The sequence below is a fragment of the Cardiocondyla obscurior genome, linkage group LG01 (genome assembly GCF_019399895.1).
Source record: "Cardiocondyla obscurior isolate alpha-2009 linkage group LG01, Cobs3.1, whole genome shotgun sequence".
Taxonomy (NCBI): domain Eukaryota; kingdom Metazoa; phylum Arthropoda; class Insecta; order Hymenoptera; family Formicidae; genus Cardiocondyla; species Cardiocondyla obscurior.
In genome coordinates this window covers 4,909,123-4,927,795 of record NC_091864.1, presented here as the reverse complement: position 1 = coordinate 4,927,795, position 18,673 = coordinate 4,909,123, and the positions used below count along the sequence as shown (strand labels likewise).

At 36.0% G+C, this 18,673-nt stretch overlaps 4 protein-coding genes across 5 annotated transcripts; 3 read left to right on the top strand and 1 right to left on the bottom strand.

Moving 5' to 3' along the window:
• Positions 1-40: 40 nt before the first annotated feature.
• Positions 41-3,401, top strand: Stl (ADAMTS metallopeptidase stall). The gene is made up of 5 exons (XM_070661028.1): positions 41-549; positions 641-853; positions 1,085-1,818; positions 1,899-2,254; positions 2,324-3,401. The coding sequence occupies exons 1-5, from the start codon at positions 433-435 to the stop codon at positions 3,133-3,135; spliced, it is 2,232 nt and encodes a 743-aa protein (XP_070517129.1). The 5' UTR covers positions 41-432; the 3' UTR covers positions 3,136-3,401.
• Positions 3,392-6,829, bottom strand: LOC139105157 (dnaJ protein homolog 1). The gene is made up of 2 exons (XM_070661104.1): positions 6,671-6,829; positions 3,392-5,437 (listed from the first exon to the last, which is right to left on the bottom strand). Exon 2 carries the CDS (start codon positions 5,417-5,419, stop codon positions 4,370-4,372), a length of 1,050 nt encoding a protein of 349 aa, XP_070517205.1. The 5' UTR covers positions 5,420-5,437; positions 6,671-6,829; the 3' UTR covers positions 3,392-4,369.
• Positions 6,830-6,979: 150 nt separating this feature from the next.
• LOC139105093 (RNA exonuclease 1 homolog) lies at positions 6,980-12,951 on the top strand. The gene is made up of 9 exons (XM_070660995.1): positions 6,980-7,409; positions 7,888-9,569; positions 9,886-10,273; positions 10,394-10,554; positions 10,676-11,152; positions 11,298-11,595; positions 11,675-11,840; positions 11,940-12,199; positions 12,279-12,951. The coding sequence occupies exons 1-9, from the start codon at positions 7,310-7,312 to the stop codon at positions 12,362-12,364; spliced, it is 3,618 nt and encodes a 1,205-aa protein (XP_070517096.1). The 5' UTR covers positions 6,980-7,309; the 3' UTR covers positions 12,365-12,951.
• A 907-nt stretch (positions 12,952-13,858) lies between these two features.
• Pitslre (cyclin dependent kinase 11B pitslre) lies at positions 13,859-18,573 on the top strand. 2 transcript variants are annotated; one of them, XM_070661007.1, is made up of 8 exons: positions 13,859-13,953; positions 14,022-14,286; positions 15,106-15,480; positions 15,596-16,584; positions 16,796-17,122; positions 17,262-17,538; positions 17,674-17,904; positions 17,989-18,573. In XM_070661007.1, the coding sequence occupies exons 2-8, from the start codon at positions 14,195-14,197 to the stop codon at positions 18,281-18,283; spliced, it is 2,586 nt and encodes an 861-aa protein (XP_070517108.1). In that variant the 5' UTR covers positions 13,859-13,953; positions 14,022-14,194; the 3' UTR covers positions 18,284-18,573. The 2 variants fall into 2 exon arrangements, with proteins under 2 accessions (XP_070517108.1, XP_070517117.1); XM_070661016.1 differs by lacking the exons at positions 13,859-13,953; positions 14,022-14,286 and adding an exon at positions 14,546-14,741.
• The last annotated feature ends 100 nt before the right edge of the window (positions 18,574-18,673 follow it).

Genomic DNA, 18,673 nt, shown 5'->3' with positions numbered 1-18,673 from the left:
CAGTTTATCAATGACGAGTAATAACGTATAAATATCAAAGTCTTGATATAATTTTAATTTTAGAATCTAAGAATTCAAGTTAATGTCACTTGAAATTAAGCGCGCGATTATTGTTATCATTAGGCGCAACATACATCTGCGCTATGTAAATTTTGCGGGGGTTATCGTTGCTGCAGGTAGTGCATAAGTCAAGTTAATTTTTGCTCAAAACTTAAAGCTGAAATATAAGTAGCATATAGAGTGCATACGTAGGTATTAATGACACAATGGATATTTTTAAATACAGGTACCAGTACGCACTTTGTACGTGAACTTCCGAAACGATAACGAATATACGGGTTTTATATTACATGTGTATATATATTTAAATATATAAAGAGCCGTTAATTATGTTCTTTCAAGTACTTGAACTTGAAACATAAGGTAAAGAACATGTCCTCTCTATTGAGGTTGATGCTGATAGTTTTATTAAACGAAGTGTACGCGCGTATGATACCAGACACTGAAGTAATATTATTGCCAGTATGGGATTTGAAAGGTGCACGGGAGGTATGTTAATATAAAATTTTATTTTATTTTTAAAAAGCGTACCATCGTAAAAAATTATTATTTAATTACATAATTATTATTCAATTTTCAGATTCCTTTAACTTTTAAAGCGTTCGGGCAAATTATCCAGTTGAATCTACGTAGAAATGACAATATGGTATCGCCTCAATTTCAAGTCTGGAAACACAATGCAAACGACATCATGGAAGAATTACCACAATTAAATGCACCAAATCCTTGCTATTATCTTCACAAAAGTCCTGCTGGTTCTGCAGCTATAAGTTTTTGTCAACAGCATGGATTGGTCGGTATTTTTTAGAAGACAACAACGTTTTTATTATTTTACTACTTTCGCACGCGCTATCTTTCAAAAGATTCCAATTACAATTTTTCGAGATAAGAGATAACAATAAAATTGATTCTATTCTTGCCATCATTATTATTTTTTTTTTTTTTTTTTTTTTTTTTAATAAATAGCGCATATCATATACTTATTAGAACAACAACGTAAAAAGTGTATTTCTGTTGGAGGTAGCACGGGCTCGTCTTCTTGGAGAATGCCACGTTGGAGATCACGCCTTTAAGAAACGGCTTCGCACCTTCGGCCTTACTTGTCAACGATCGTTACGTGAAGCAAGAAGTCAATCTTCCGTTGGGTGAACCTCATGTAGTTAAGCGATCACCGCCGAGATTGTCCGTTGATCCAGATTTCGAAATGCATCGACACCGAATACGAGATACACAGGAAAACTTAGTATTAGAGCTGGCGGTTTTCTTCGACGAGGCTGCGTATCGTTTGTTCTCGCCTTTCCTGGACGAAGACGATGAGAAAATTCGTGATATGCTGTTGGCTTATGTGAATGGTATCCAAGCGCTGTATCATCATCCGAGCCTCGGTGTTTCAATTGACATCTCGTTGATACGTCTAGATATTATTCAAAGACAGCCATTTGATTTGCCGCACTTTGGCGGCGAAAGAGGTAACTTGCTGGATTCGTTTTGCAATTACGCAAACGCTCGCAATCCTCCAGAGAACGATCGCTCACGACACTGGGATATTGGCCTTTACGTAACTGGACTAGATCTTTATGCAGTCGAAAATGGAAGAAGAAACGGCGCTACCATGGGATTAGCTACTGTCGGTGGTATATGTATCCCGCGTTATTCCTGCGTGATAGCAGAACTGGGAGTTACGGATCAACTTGGAAAGCCGTATCCATCTGCAGGCTTTACATCAGTTTATATCGCCGCTCACGAAATCGGTCACAAGTAAGTCCTCGAATTTTATGATACTTTACAAGACCACACTACAGTATAAGATATTAAGATTCAATTAATTCGTTTAAAAGCTTAGGAATGCCGCATGATTCGAGTGATAACGCATGCCCGAGAGATGGATACATCATGTCACCCAGCAGAGGTGTTCGAGGTGAGACAATTTGGTCTGCCTGTAGCCGGCAAGTGGCCGAGACTCTTTCGCAAACGAAAATTTGTCTATTGGATCAACCAGAGCCACGAAATGCCTCGAACGATCATTCGCGATATCGCGATCTACCTGGGAGAGAATGGAACGCTAAGAGACAATGCGAGCTACTTCTACGCGACAAAGACGCGGACGTTGTTACGTTGCATGAGGCTTGTCAATCTTTGCAATGTGAAACGCCTCACAGAAGCGGATATTACTTTGCAGGACCGGCGTTGGATGGTACGTTGTAACGTTCGCGCGCGGATCTAATTGTCATTCGACAGACATAATCGACATTTTCTTCTGCAGGAACTCAATGCGATCCTGGCAAGGAATGTCGTGGTGGAAAATGTGTACCCGTGCCCGAAACGCCTGAAATATCAGACAGTCAAAAAGGTAGCTGGAGCGAATGGAAAGAAGGCTCTTGCAGCAGCGGTTGCTTACAAAAGTCTAAAGGTGCTCGAACCAGACGGCGATTTTGCGAGAATAAAAATCGTGGAACGGCCAGAGATTGCAAGGGGCTGTATTACGATGTACTTTTGTGTAAGGATGAAAAACTTTGCAAAAAGAAACGCAGAACGATCGATGAATTTGCCACGCTCAAATGTCGCCTTTTCGGTGAAAGGCTATCCGAACTGGACAGTACAGCGAAGGGACTGCAGACGGCTCATGAAGCTGACAAGCCGTGGATAGCTTGTGCTATATTCTGTCGACGAAAGGACATCGCCGCTTATTACGCGCCGCGCGTGGAGTTAAACGACATAGGCCTTGACCCGTATTTTCCAGATGGAACGTGGTGCCACGCCGAAGACGGCCAAGATTACTTTTGTCGTCAGCATCACTGTCTGCCAGAAAACTTTCGATTCGAAAAAAAACTGCCGAGGGTTTATCGGTACGAGAACGAGGACGAGCACGACGAATTGGGACCGCAGAATGCGCAAACTCGCCTTGGAATCGCTAATCGGTTTGTCAAATATTTAACATTGGGACCAGATGGTTTACCCTTGTTGACTTCTGTATCACGCGATATTACTTCTCCACTCGATGAAGATAAATGGATCGATAAAGATTACATCGAATTACCCCCATCCGTGTCGAAATTGTCCTATCTATTCGATTAACAATTAACAACCGCGAAAAATAAACGTAAGAATGGTAAAAAGAAATTGATAGCTTTCGATTAATCGAGACAAGGTCGTTTAGGGAAGGAGGGAAATGGACTGCTTGCGCGCTTATTCTCTTTATTCGCGTGAGAAGTCTCGCGGGATGACGTCATCTGCTTCATCATTCTATTTTAAGTGTCCCGACGTTATATTTGTATTTCCATGTATTTCCATAGGTACGAGATGGAGCATCATGAGCAATAAAGAACATGTGTATCATATAACTTAATATTGTTCATAGTATTTACCGTACAAATAATTAATCAACCATTAAACTTAAGAGCAAATACATAACGAAACGTTGGCTCAATATTACGAACTATCGAGCTTAATACAATGTATCGTCAGTTTGTGTCTTGTAGTATTTAATATAAACAAAAATTTCTTTATATTAGACAGTATACGACAGGAAAAATGATTAGAAGATTTCTCGCAATATCTAAAATTTTTATCTCGCAGTTTTCTTATTTTTATTTTCACCAGTTTATGCATTAATATCAAGTAAAATGTGTCATACGTAATAACACAAACCGTATCGTTGAATGTTGAACAGATAAAAATTCTGATATTGCACTCGCGTTATTATACAGCTTTCGTACATACCGCACGTGTATCTCTAGATGCACGCATACATATTCACGCATACATGTACGTACTAATACGTATAATAAAGAAAACAGTGATCCAGACAACCACAAGAAATTAGTTATACAGCAGTTTCTATAATAGTTTTTTTTATAATTTAACATTCTTATATCTGTGTTTACTCTTTACGGTTCTTTTTTTATTATTTTTTATTTTTTTATTTTTTTTTAAATATTAGATTGGGACGCTACATATAGACATCAAGTCACTGAATTTGAATTTAATATCGACGTAACGTTACGTCGAAATAAATACATATTAATCTTATTTGATTTGGCCTCTAAGAGCAAATCGCAGAAATATTTAAACGTTCTCGATCAATTCATGTCCTAGTCATCAACGTAGTCATCGTTATCGTCGTTGTCGTTGTTGTGATTGTCATTGTCATCGTCGTTGGCATTGTTGCAACGCATTTTTGCGTCTCTCTATGTACTAGAACGTACACGAGGCGTATTTGTAATTTCACTGATCGAAACGATTAAATATGTAAAATTGCGTCGATATTTCTTACGTCATATGAGTTTATGTTTTTTCGATCGATACGAGCTCAATTAGGTAATGTGTCGTACAATATATCCTTGGCGCTTTGAGTTAAAGTTTCAGGAAACTTGATGTCGAATGATACAAGAAGATCGCCTTTCCGCGACGGTTCTTTCGGAAAAGGTAAACCGTGTCCCTGGAACCTCTTGACCGTATTTGGTTTGACAGTTTCCCTCGTTAAATCCAAAGGTATCTTTTCGCCAGTTAGCGTAGGAACTTCGACAATAGTACCGCACAAAGCTTGCTTCAAGCTCAGTTTGCACGTATATCTAATGTCACTGCCTTCTCTCCTGAATAACGGATGCGGCTTATCTCTAATTATAAATACGATGTCCGCAGGTTCCCTCCTCGGCGACTGATCACCTTCTTTCTGGAAAGTAATTTTGGTACCGGCTTTCCAGCCTGGCTTCACATTTATGGTAAGGAGTTTGTCCTCTTTCTTCGAAGTACCGTCCGGCTGTATGGCTCGTCTGCATATTTTCATCTTCTTAGTGCATCCTCGCAAAATCTCTTCCAAACTAATATACAAGTCGTGTTCGATGGCCGGATCTTGGGCGCGATCTTTGCCAGTACCTTTACAGGTATTCGGGCTGGCGAAGTTAAACGAATGTGATCTAAAGGCACCGCTTTGCCGTGGTGGTCCCATGCCGAGACCGAACGGGTCCATATCGATGTCCATATCGTCTTCATGGAAGGCAAATCCTCCGCGGTTACCAGCGAACTCAAATAAGTTGTGGAAAGGGCTGGCTGAGCCAAAGAATTGAGCGAACGTTGCCCTGGGATCGCCGTGGAAAGTGTATGTGGCACCGCCACCGCCTCCACCAGCCGAAGCACCTCCTTTGAGACCTTCCTCGCCGAATTTATCATAAACCTCCCTCTTCTTCGTATCTGACAATACTTCGTATGCCTCAGCTATTTCCTTGAATTTCTCCTCAGCGCCAGGACTTTTGTTCTTATCGGGATGATAGCGTAAGGCTAACTTTCTGTAAGCCTTTTTTATCTCCTCATCGCTCGCTCCCTTGGCTATGCCAAGAATCTTGTAGTAATCTTTCCCCATTTCCCTTATCTAGCAGTCCTGCAACAGAATCCAAATATTTTATTACATTCAAATAACAAATTATACAATAATATACGTCAATACAAATCAATGCCTATCTGATTTTCCCTAATATTTTCAATTTTTTCTTTTTTTAATTTTTATTTACATGCATAGAACAATTTTATAAAATTAATATTATAAAGTATATTATCGAATTATTTTAAGCAACAATTTCATACGATTATTATAATTTTTTCTATTAAATTAAAGGTCAATTCAGGCAAAACATTGCACAGCTGTACAGCCATACGTCACGTATAAAAAAAATCACTTAAAATTATTGCTTATATATCTTACAAATACATGTAAAATGCCATTGAACTGTTTTCATTATACAAATTTTTATATGAATTTGTTTCGATTGATTCTGCAAGTTCTAAAACATACGATTACCCCCTCGGCACTGTAGCTTTTTTTTTTAAATACGAGATTAATCCTAAATAGTACCTTCAAATTTTCTTATCATTTACAAGTCACACGCGCGCTTTCGCATCTCGTTATCGAAAAGAAAAAAATATTCAGAGTCGAATTAAACGAAATCAGCAATGAGAAGATGAAACATTTCTCTCTCTCTTTGCCAGCGCTCTCACGAACATGCATTTACACGTATCGCATATGCCCTACTTGTCATATATAGGTAACGCGCGAAAATCGTCGCGAAGCTGACACGGCAACGAGAAGAAAAATTGGAGCACAGGTACCCGTCCGCGTTGTCGCACAATTTTCCTGCCATTTTTTTTTTTTTTTTTTTTTTTTTTGTCGCGCGATGGAGAACCATCGAGATGGGGAACCAGCGCTCCAACACACCCACGTACATATCACCGATATATCTATTTCTGGCAATGATGACCGCGAATACGCGACGAATGTTTCGCTCGTTCATGCGATTCGAGCTGCAACGCAAAAATAAATACCCCACCCTCAGATTGAGTTCCGTGTCGTTGCCATTGCCGTTATCGACGTCGTCAACGACGTCGACGTCGTCGTCGCTTCGTCTCTCATCTCACGTTCTACGTGAACGCGCGGGAAATCGATCGACGCGTCGCGAAAGGAGATAGCGCAGAAAAAACGTATGACCGACTAGCAGGAGCAACCGCGAGGCTGCAACTTGAACATTAAATACAAATACAGAAAGTAATTAGGATATTCCCGCCTTGTCCTACGCCTTATGTTTGCTAGCTGCCACCCACGGTTTCCTCCGCCACTTACTATTTCTATTCCAGCAGTTATTCCTCGGCACCTATTTTGCACGGACACTTCGATGTACAAGGCGCACGTATACGTGCCTGGTAGCTCTTGACAAAGAATGATCGCGAACAAAATCGACGTCGACTCGCGACGCTCCCGATCACGATCACACGTACGTATCAAGCTGAACTAAACTGTCGCGTAACCTCGTCGTCCCTATATATATAAACTTCCCATCTACCAGCTTCCGGAACTTTCGAGAATGAATCGACGTCAGCTACGCACTCACAGCGCTCCTGTGGATGGCAGCCTGCAGTGTTACTAGAAGATAACTACCTGCACGATGGCGCCATGTACTGGAGCATCGCGGTATTATTGAACGCTAGCGCACAGAAGCCCAAAAAGCAGAATTATAACCTCCAGTGGACTTCGAAAGCCGAAAAAGATCGTTATATTGACTTTTCTCCGCTTTTGACAACTGGTGGACGAGAATTTTATCACTCGAAGGTAGCGCGAGCGACACTCTACCGAACATGACACATGTCGTATTAGCAAGCGACATAGTGTGCTGATTGCAACGTACAATCGGCATCGTGAGGGTTATTTGGACTCATCGACGAGAAATGGCCTCACCGACGCGCGGAGAGTGATGAATCAGTTATGTTGCCCTCGACCGGTTACTTCAAGGGGATAAATTGCCCGTTTTATAACGAAGGCTCGTGCAACCGGCCTTATTGTCACTTCAAACACACCAAGCGAGGTAAAAATGTGCTTACCCTCATCTTAGTCGATATACCCGATCCCGAGGGTTGTTCGAATCCTAGCGCGATATGCAAGAGAATCTGGTTGTCAACCAAATAAATTTTAAGGGAGATCTTTTAGGTTGTATAATTCTTACATATCTTGCATATTATTTAGTTGTAATCAGTTAGATAAAACCTTGATACTATGTAATAGATTCTTTGTTTGCTATATTGTGCAAGACAAAGAACTTTGATAAATCAAATACATAATTCATTTGCTTTGTATTATAAAACAATTTAATTTCTAATATCATGTATTTTTATTGTTATTTATTGTTTTATGTATTTTATTTAGAGATTAATTTTAACATGTTTGTGGTTTTAAAGCTTAAAAAAAAATTTAAAGTATATAACAAATGTGTAAAGTTAAGAATTTAAATATTTTGCATTAATTAATTAGAAATAAATTAATGCAAAAATTTTTTTTTTTAATAGAAGATGCAAAAAGCTCAGAAGGAGTGGCCGGCGTGGTGGAGGCCCAGATGGCAGAGCAAATACAAGAGGATAAACCTACAGATGTTGTAGATTCAGGCCCTCATATGTTACAACATCTAGTAACAGAAGCAGTAAAGAAAGTACTTGCAGATCAGGAAGTTACTGATACTGAAAAGGTTTCACAGAACATTGTCTCTCAAGTTGTGGAGGGACTCAAACCAACACTGAACTCTAATACCACTGCTATATGCAATACAACACCAAGTATAAATAAACACATCCCAATTTCTGTGCCTGTTACAAAACCAATGGCTTGTGTTTACAATCCAACACCAATAGCAGAACTCAAGAAACGGCATATACCTGTAATTTCGTATATGCCAACTAGGGAGAGTAGAGTGACTGTAAAACGTAAATTCTCGCCAGAAATAGCTAAGCCATGGTTAAACCTTATTAAGGAAACAAGTAGTTCTCAAATTACACCTGAAGTTACATATAAACCTACTGCAATAGGAAATACAACTGTTCAGGATGAACAAAGTTATGTACCAACAGTTAAACTTGATACATCTTCGTATGACGATAGCAACTCAAGTGATTATCAATTTAAATTTAAGGAAGAGTATTATCCAAAATCTAAAAAAAAAAGGGAAGAATATGTTCCTAAAAACGTCAAAGCACCTTTAAAAACAGTTCAGCAATTAACTGATGCTACTTTAAATTTAAATCAATACGAGTCTGAATTTGATATGATAGATGAGATTATTACTTCCAATCACACTACTTCTATAGGATTTGGACAAGCGAAAGTTTCTACCAGTGAAGATTCGCAAGATTATTCTTTGGATATTGAACCTAGATTCTCCGATGACGAATCTATGGAAGACACATGTATAGACGAACGCAGCACGAGTATAAAAAAGTCTGAGCAAACAGAAGATGTTGAGAAGGAAAAAGAAAACTTGCAACAAGCGGAAATTGACAGTGTAGACAAACAAACGAGCAATAAAGATAATAAGATATCTAGCAATCACTATGATTCTAAAACGGGTGATATAAAAAATAACGATATATCTAAACAACTTAATATAAGTAATAACTCGAAAAAATTATTGGAGAAAAAAGAAGAGACCGAAAAGCAAGATATTAAGAGAGAGAAAGAACAGCACAAGGATCATAATGAAAGTAAGGAGAGAAATAAGAGTGATCATCACAATTCTGAAAAGAGAGACAAAGAAAGATCTAGCCACAAGTCAAACTCCAGAGATAAGCATCGTTCTTCTTCTAGCAAAGATAAAGACAAAAGGAAAAACAGTCGCGATAGTAAAGACTCGTCACATAGTAGTAGAAAACATTCAAAACATTCACGAAAATATAAACGTAGTTCTTCAAAAAAAGATCGAAATAACCATCATAAATCTAGCCGGCATGACAAATATAAGTCAAGTTCTAAATCGAGACATAAGTCAAGTAATAAACATAAAAAGCATCGTTCGGAATCAAATCGAACATCCAGTGATTTTTCCAGAAAATCTAGAAAACATAAAGAAAGCAGTAGTGAAAGCAGTTTATCTGATACATCTGACTCTGTAACTAGTGTTCATTCTTTCATTGAAGACGAAATTTTAGAATTATCAGATTCTGATTATGATGTACAAGAAGAGTGCTTAAAAATCTTTGAGGTAATAATCTATCTATCTATATACAGTCGGTGTAAAAAATATTCGGATACTCATTAATTTAGATTATAAATTTATATGTATAAATTACTGTAGTTATGTAATCCTAAATTATTGTCTTAAAAATGTATTAAATATTTAATTTATATTAATTTTTATTATCTTTGCTATTTTATTTTTGCTTACTCTTTTAATTTTTTTAATAAAAAACATTAATTAATTTAAATAAGAATAACAATTTTAAATATTTATTTAATTAAATAATTAATAATAATTAAATAATTAATAGTTTATATTGTAATAATTATTAATTTTTCAGGAATATCAAGCCTCAGATCATCCAAAATTAGTATCACTTAAAAAATCTTTGAAAGAAGAAACTGAAAATATAGAAGAAGAAGAAGTCGGTAAGAAAAGAGTTGCACATCCGTCAGCGGCCGTAAGTGTCACAAGACAGTTAGGTCCTAGTCAACCACCAAAAAAGCTTATGAATCCACAACAGAAAATGTATGAACGATGGCGTTTAATGAGACAAGCAGCAGCTGAAATAGCTGCAGAAAAGGCAGCAGAAAGAGCAACCGCTACCAAAAAAACTTCAACTACATCAACAGATCAGTCTTCAAGTAATACTGTACAACGTTTACCCAAAGAACATGTCGAGTCTGTCTCATCGATAAGTAATAATGACGCGTTGTCGAATACAAATGGTAAGTTGAATAAAAACTAATATTTGATCGAGTATTATACGATTTTGATTTTTTTCTCCAAATTTTATGATTAAATAACAAATAATAAACTGTTTGATATTGACGAAACATGTATTACAGATCGCATTCGAATTGCTCATGTTCCATATGCAAAATCCCTTGCAATGGAAAAGAAAAAAGTCGCAACAATAGAAAAGAACAAAGATACTAAGGAGGTGGATAACAAAACAATAGCACAAACTACAAAAAGTGGTGCACGTGTCGCTCATATGCCGCAAATAGTAAGTTTGAATTATAAAATCTATTAAAGGAGATTCTAAAATTATCCTTATTATCACGTATTAGTCGGTTAGATAAATTTTCGAATTGACTTTGTGAAATAAAAAATTTTTTTTTTTACAGGTTAATCTCACAATACATCAAATTATACGTCCAGAACCTTTGCAAGTCGCTACCGAAAAGTTTCCCTCAAATTTTCGTCAGTATTTTATAGATGATATGTATGATATATGTCTAGAAATTTATACAAATACTGACGACGCAGCGCAACGAGCTATCAGAGAAGAATTTGCGTGTTACGAGAGATGTAAAACATTTGCGGTGTACAAGAATTCATGTATGTTGGCTGTTCTCAGATTAAGAAAAGAAATAGATCAAAGCAACTCGAATGAAAAATCAGTTGGTTCAACCTGCGGTACAATGTCCCACAAAGCTGTCCTTGCTGGCAAGTCAAAAGGTTCTTGGAGTGTAATAAAAACCAAAAAAAGTGTAATAGATTTTAAAGGATCTGCGCTTTACAATATGCTCAAGAAATGGATCATGACAGAACAACAACTTAGAGATAACGGATTCCCACGTAAACACCCAGATGGTATAAAAGTAAGAAAACGATAGATAGTAAAATATAGAAACTATTATTTATTTGTTTGGATTAAAACTGAAATAAGATAATAAATATAACATCACTTTGATCCCCTTTTTGATCAAAATAACACAATTTTATCTTTAATAACTTTCCTTGTAGGGACGAGCGATGGTGTATGTAATAGGTTCACGGAATCAAACTATTTTGTCAAAAGTGCCTAACGAAAGAATATGCAACCGATGTGGTCAAGCGTATATGGTAAATAAACAGGGTTTTGCTGTGCGGCAACAAAATTGTATATATCATTGGGGTAGAAAATTTACGGTTAGAGGAGAAGGCAAATATAGTTGTTGCCAACAGGACGGTTCCGCCTCTGGTTGCTGTGACGCAAAGACGCACATATGGGACTACACGGATTATGAAAATCTTCGTGGTTATGTTAAAACTTTATCAAAAGGTATTTTTAAATTCTTAAATTTTTTTTACATGCATTAAAATATACTAAATTAATTTTTTTTTTTTTTTTTTTTTTGTAGAAAATGTTCCTATTGACGAGCAAGGTGTTTTTGCACTTGACTGTGAAATGTGCTATACTACACAAGGCTTAGAACTAACCAGAGTAACGATTGTTGATGAAGATTGTAAAGTGATATATGAAACATTAGTCAAACCGCAAAATCCAATAATTGATTACAATACAAGGTAAATTATAATAATAAAATTAAAATTGATTAATGTGTATATAATTTATAAGTTAATGAAGTATTTATTCATGCATGCAATAATAATTTTCTATGATAGATTTTCAGGGATCACAGAAGAAGATATGAAGGATGTGACGACGACTATTTTAGATGTACAAGCTACACTTCTCACAATGTTCTCGGATAAAACAATCTTAGTAGGCCACAGTCTTGAAAGTGATTTTAAAGCTTTAAGATTACTTCATGATACTGTTGTAGATACCAGTATTATGTTTCCGCATAAGAATGGATATCCACAAAAAAGAGCGTTGAGAAATCTCTGTTCTGAATATCTTAGAAAAATCATACAAAATGACAGTAAGTTTAAATTGTCGTGTAAAAAATGTAACGTTATTATCTAATAATAGCAAAGATAATCTAAAAATTTGTTTTCTAGTTGGTGGTCATGACAGTAAAGAAGATGCTGTTTCTTGTATGGAATTAATTCGCTGGAAAGTTAAGGAAGAAGCAAAATTACAGTGAATCTGTGCTTACAATTTGTTAAGAACAAATATCACGATTGTTACAACTTACAACGACACGTTTGTTGCTTTCGCTATACTATTGACGAGATATTGTTAGAGACTGTCAGCCCAAAGTAAAGTAATTAATTTCGTAATTAAATTCTTAGAATTATAGAGTATAAACATTATTAATATTATTTATCTGGTATGAGTATTAGAAAAATTAACTTATGCAGTATTTAAAGTATAATTTATTATTTTGCACAGTTAAGAATGTATATTTATTGTATAGTATAATATCTATGCAACGTACATACATTTATCTTCTGTTAAGTCTTTTTTTTTTTAATCTAGATAAAACATTAAATAATATAATGCGAAATAATAAATTGTTAATAAAAGTTAATCATTTATAAGTTTTGACAGCTACTAACACGTTCGTAAGTCGATCTTTAATAATACCTTGTCGGTAGAAACGCGCTGGCCAGTAACGTTTGCACATATTTTACTGCCTGTATATTGCGTATATTTTATATATTGTTTTATATTCTTTTGTGCATAAATATGTAATATACACTTATTGCCCCTAATTTAGGATTTTTTTTTTAACAAAATTGAATACGTAATTAATAGAATCATATCCATGACAAAATTCCATTCTTGTCAAATTTATAAATGCATAAAAATATCTTACGATACTCTGTGAAGAATTTCGTCAATTTATTAAAATTGAAATAATGTATATTGATACATTACAATATTTTGATTTATTTTGACTTTCAACTTTACTACATACATTTAAAAATTAACATAAAATTAAAACCTTATTGATGATACTTATACGTTTATTGTTTATACATATATAAGTCGAGTAACAGATAAATATATTTATTTTTTATAATGTATTACTCTTGCTTTTTCTATGATTGGTATTCATAGTGTTCTTATTTCAAGATCATCTTAAGCAATGTCCTAAGATGATAATACGGCTGTATGATTGGTTTAAAACCAAATAAAATTATTTAAGACAATCTTAAATAAGAATCGACTATAAATACCGGTTTATGTTATGGAAAATTGTTTTATATTATATGTATAATTCTCAGCTGTGAACTACAGATGTACGTACCTTTCGATTCTTCAAGTATAAAATAAATTAATGTACGTTCGGATATCATTTATATATTAATTTCTTTACGTTATTACTTTCGCGGCACCAAAGGAGACAAACGAGAAGACGTGTGATCAGCTGAGCTATAAGGAACAGCTTTCCTCACCGTTGATATTTCTCGGTTATTTCATTTTTCTTTGAAATAAAATGTTTGATGAGATACTTCTGTTATTAAAAACATACATTGATAATTGAATAAGTAATATTTTAATCTTTAATTATAATTAAAAATGGTAATTTAATTACACCTCCATGTAAAAAAAAAAAAAACTTTTTTATCCGTCCTCTCGATCTCGCCGCTCCATCGTACACGTATGCGCTTCGTTGTGTGAAGTGTGACGTACATTGCGCTAACATACGCATGCCGGCGGCGCTGCAGATCGAGTGGCTCGTACACCGCCAAACGCCATTCTTTATATATACATGCATGTGGTCAAGTGAGTTGCAAGTGAGGAATACGTTTCACAACACCCTTTTTTTTTTTAATTAAATATTTACGATTCAGAGCCGGCGTCGACATCGAGCGTCACTGGGCGTCACGTTTAGTGTTGTACGGTACAACGTGTGCCATCTTCTATAGGCCATAATTCACCGAAATTGGAAGCGCGTCTAATGTAAGAGCAACGGGCAATCCTCCAAAGAGTACAAGTTACAGCTCGGCCAGCTACCCGCGCGAACATGTCGGCGTACATGTCAGATATGGATATCGATAACCAAAGCGAAGACGGAGAAATCAAGAAGAGTCCGCTGAAAGACATGGGCGATTACAGGTATTGTTTCTGCCGTAAATAATATCCATAACATTGCTAAACAATCTGCATGGCTTTTCAGGAGTGTCACCGGAGGTCAATTGAGGTTAAGATTAAAAGGCGAATCAATTTCGGGAAACAAATTACATCTACATTATTTTTTCCTAACGTTAATCGCATCTGTTGCTTCTTGTCGCCACGTGAGAGTCACTTAGGTTAGCCTGAAATAACAATTTAAGACGCATGTGCGCGCCTGCGCGACAAATTTTCGTCTTTTTTTTTTTTTTTTTTATCGGCCAATATCGACAACACGGCGATGCTCGCCAGGTCCGCGTATGCCTGAATTTGCATCGAGTTCTTCGCTAATCTTATTAATAATCGGCAAGCGAGTTCGCCTTCTTTCTTTCCTCTTGTGAGAACGCGTCGCGTCTTATTGCACAGGCAGAATGACGAACGATGCTGCCTAGAATTTTTAGGTACTTGACAACTTTGCGAGACCGTGCGCATTTTTAAAATCCTTGTAGCACTTTGATTAGAAAATAGGGACATCACTTTGATTTGGCATTGTTTCTGAATTTTTATTCTAAATATATCAATGTAATTGTGCTCCAAAATTTTGTCGTCAAAATCAACCATCTCTCAATCAACGGGGAATCTCCCGTTTACATCGATATATAATGAATGTTATTTATATGATAATAATAAGTAATATTGTAAATAATATTTATAAGTTTAATTTTGATTTATAAAGAAGCTCTTGGAAATTTGCTTTCCAAATCTCCAAAGAGTTTGTAATACTATTGATTCAATTTAGTTATGTGTTCCATTTGATATCTGTAGCTTTTCAGAAGAAGAGGGTGGCGATACGGCCGATTCCTTGGATATTAAACCGCCACAAGCAGTTGTTCGCCATCACAAGTCCAGTTCGTCTCGTCGAAGGGAGAAGCATAGCGACAGGAGAAATCGTAGGGATGAGAAAGAGCGAAAGTCGCGTCAGCACGAGCGTGAAGACAGACACAGAGATAAGCACAGGCATCGTAGGCATGTTGGAGAGCCTTTGGAGAGATCCGAACGTTTGGAAGGCTCCAAAAGAAATCGCGAAAGAATGGAGCGAATAGACAGAATTGAAGGCCATTCCCGAGATAGAGAGTCTTCCAGGCACGATCGTAAAGATAGAAGTACAGGAGATCGCGTTCTAGAAGATTTGAGAGAAAGGTATATCCTATAACTTAGAATCTTTTCCTGCCTATATATCTTATAAGTATAAGGACAACAATAATTTTATATGTTTTATTTTTTAAATTTAGTAAGAAGAAAATATTTGTTCTAGATTATTGGATAAGAGACGAGAGAGACGGGAGGATCCGCGTGATACTCGCAATTATAAAATTGAGTCGTCTCGACACGAAATGCGATTAGAGGAAATGCGAGAAATACGTGAATCGCGCGATCGACGAGAAGTACGGATGGAAGATCTTCGGGAACGTCGTGACATACGTACCATAGAGGATGTGAGAGATTCGAGACGCGAGATTCGCATAGAAGAGCAAAGACATGTACGAGTGGTTATGGATGAACAATTCTCGGAAAGTGAGCTAATGGAACGATCCGAAAAACGTCGCAAGAGATCTCACAAGCATGATAGAACTCGCGAGAGAGACCAAGAAAAGATGGAGCGCGAGAATAACAAACAGTTACGGGATGTGATGGAGCTTGGAACTGGTATTAATGAGATGGATGTGCAAAATGAAATTTTGATACAAATTAAAGATCCAAAAGAGATGACAGAACAGGAACTCAGGAAGGAAAGATTGTTAGAAGCTGACCGAGAAATGGCTAGACGGAAAGAAGTGTCTAGGATGGAATTGGAAGCGAGAAGAATGAAAAGAGGTGAGCAACGGCCGTTAAGTCCGGATAACAATCCAGATCCTTCAATTGTTGAATTATCAGATGAAAGCATTAGTCCTACTCAATCTGAGGGTGCACGATCGAAATCAGCCGAGTCTAGACATTCGTCCGAAGGAGAAAGAAGTCAGCGTGAGAGATCTTCGGAGCGACATTCTTCCGATTCTTCGGAATCGAGCAGTGACGACGACGATGAGTCTAACGAATCGAATAAAGGTTCTCCTGGCGATTCGAATGATGGTTCTGAATATAACAATCCCAGTCCATTATCTGTTGACCGATTAGCCAAATCTGATCACTCAGACGGAGATTCTCCAGGACATGTTGATTCTATTAATGCTTCGATAAACGTACAAGAGGAAGAAAAGAAAGAGGAAGAACCGGAATTACCACCATATCTACCTGCTATTCAAGGTACAACAAAAGAATAAATTTAAAAATAAAATTGAAAGAAATTAAAAGCACATTTTGAATACATAAAATAAAATACTTAAATTAATTGCAGGTAAAAATTTGTATTCTAAGTAATTTTTAACTTGAATCATTTCAATGCGCTTTTATTCCTTTAGTGTTATATTTTTTTTATTTTTGTGTCAATTTTACTAAAAAAAATCGTATTTTTTAGGTTGCAGAAGTGTCGAGGAATTTCAATGTTTAAATCGAATAGAAGAAGGTACATATGGAGTCGTGTATAGAGCACGCGACAAACGCACGGATGAGATAGTCGCGTTGAAACGTTTAAAAATGGAAAAAGAAAAAGACGGTTTTCCAATTACGAGTTTGAGAGAGATTAATACGTTATTAAAAGCGCAGCATCCCAATATTGTTACTGTACGAGAGATAGTTGTTGGTAGCAATATGGATAAAATATTTATTGTTATGGACTATGTGGAACACGATCTGAAATCTTTGATGGAAACTATAAAGCAGAAGAAACAAGTTTTTATACCTGGTAAATACATTTTATTATATATATGCTACAATGTAGAAGAGTGATTAAAGAGTTAGGTGTAATAATAGCATAAATAAAAAAATAATTATAATTAGTATAAAAACATAAACACTTAAAAGAAATTTTTTTTCTATTGTAGGAGAAGTTAAGTGTCTTATGCAACAATTGTTACGTGCGGTCGCTCATCTACACGATAATTGGATATTACATCGCGACTTAAAGACATCTAATTTACTACTAAGTCACAGGGGAATTTTGAAGGTCGGCGATTTTGGCTTGGCTCGAGAATATGGCTCACCTTTGAGGCAATATACGCCTGTTGTCGTTACACTTTGGTACAGAGCTCCTGAATTATTACTGTGTGACAAAGAATGTGCAGGAATATATAGTACACCGATAGATATGTGGTCTGTAGGGTAAGTATTTTATGTATTATAACATATATATATATATATATATATATATATATATATATATATATATATATATATATATATATTGATATAATTTAAAAAAAAACTGCGATATATATATGCTATTCTTTTTTTTAGATGCATTTTCGCTGAGCTTTTAAGGATGGAACCACTATTTCCGGGAAAGTCAGAAATAGATCAGCTAAATAAAATATTTAAAGAGTTGGGTACACCAAGTGAAAGAATCTGGCCAGGATATGCTAAATTACCCATAGCACAGAAGATTCCATTCGCGCATTATCCTGTAAATAATCTCAGACAAAGATTTAGTTTGTCATTGTCCGATTTAGGCATCGAATTGCTAAACAAGTAAGTTATATTGTAGACAATCGTGTGTAAACATCTAATATTTAAATAAAAGTAATTAAATTTTTAATCTTGTTCTATTTTCAGATTTTTAACATATGATCCTCGTCAACGTGTAACTGCTGAAGACGCTCTAAGTCACGGCTACTTTACTGAAGCACCTTTGCCAATTGATCCGCAAATGTTTCCCACGTGGCCCGCCAAATCGGAGCAAGGAATTAGAACCTCGAATGCGTCACCGAAACCACCGAGTGGTGGTAGAGAGTACAAACAATTAGGCGACGGCGATGACGCTGAATTAAGCAATTCTGGTTTTCATATGGGGTTAACGGAAGGTGGCAGAGCACCACCGGTTGGCGGTGGTTTTCACTTAAAGTTTTAGTTAAAAAAAAAATTTAATCTTAATTATAACAATAAAGTGGCTATTTAAAAATAGATTTGTGTATAAAATGTATGTATGCTACGTTTCTATACATAACGTGTAATATGTAATCTATATATGTAATTTATTTCTGGTATAGAACAAAAAAGATCATGGAAAATATTCATATACATTAAGACTAGCATATATAAAAATATTTCATTTTTACAATATGGTCATCTTTGTGATAACGTTTTGCATCTTGTTGCAATTTTACAATATGACATAATACATATATTTATGTATCAGTTTATTGTTTTTAAAGTAAATTACAGTATTTTATAATCCTATAATTCCTTTCATAGATCTCTTCTCAAGTTAATTAGTTTATAAAACGAGGACGAAAATATC

What these genes read in the sequence shown, in the direction of transcription:
- Stl (XM_070661028.1), top strand. Translation starts at nt 433, where the DNA reads ATGTCCTCTCTATTGAGGTTGATGCTGATAGTTTTATTAAACGAAGTG. An exon ending in TTTGTCAACAGCATGGATTG is followed by an intron (nt 854 to 1,084) that starts GTCGGTATTTTT and finishes TGTTGGAGGTAG; the next exon opens with CACGGGCTCGTCTTCTTGGA. An exon ending in TGCAGGACCGGCGTTGGATG is followed by an intron (nt 2,255 to 2,323) that starts GTACGTTGTAAC and finishes TTTCTTCTGCAG; the next exon opens with GAACTCAATGCGATCCTGGC.
- LOC139105157 (XM_070661104.1), bottom strand. Translation starts at nt 5,419, where the DNA reads ATGGGGAAAGATTACTACAAGATTCTTGGCATAGCCAAGGGAGCGAGC.
- LOC139105093 (XM_070660995.1), top strand. Translation starts at nt 7,310, where the DNA reads ATGTTGCCCTCGACCGGTTACTTCAAGGGGATAAATTGCCCGTTTTAT. An exon ending in ATAATTGATTACAATACAAG is followed by an intron (nt 11,841 to 11,939) that starts GTAAATTATAAT and finishes TTTCTATGATAG; the next exon opens with ATTTTCAGGGATCACAGAAG. An exon ending in AAAAATCATACAAAATGACA is followed by an intron (nt 12,200 to 12,278) that starts GTAAGTTTAAAT and finishes TTTGTTTTCTAG; the next exon opens with TTGGTGGTCATGACAGTAAA.
- Pitslre (XM_070661007.1), top strand. Translation starts at nt 14,195, where the DNA reads ATGTCGGCGTACATGTCAGATATGGATATCGATAACCAAAGCGAAGAC. An exon ending in CTAGAAGATTTGAGAGAAAG is followed by an intron (nt 15,481 to 15,595) that starts GTATATCCTATA and finishes TATTTGTTCTAG; the next exon opens with ATTATTGGATAAGAGACGAG. An exon ending in GGCATCGAATTGCTAAACAA is followed by an intron (nt 17,905 to 17,988) that starts GTAAGTTATATT and finishes TTCTATTTTCAG; the next exon opens with ATTTTTAACATATGATCCTC.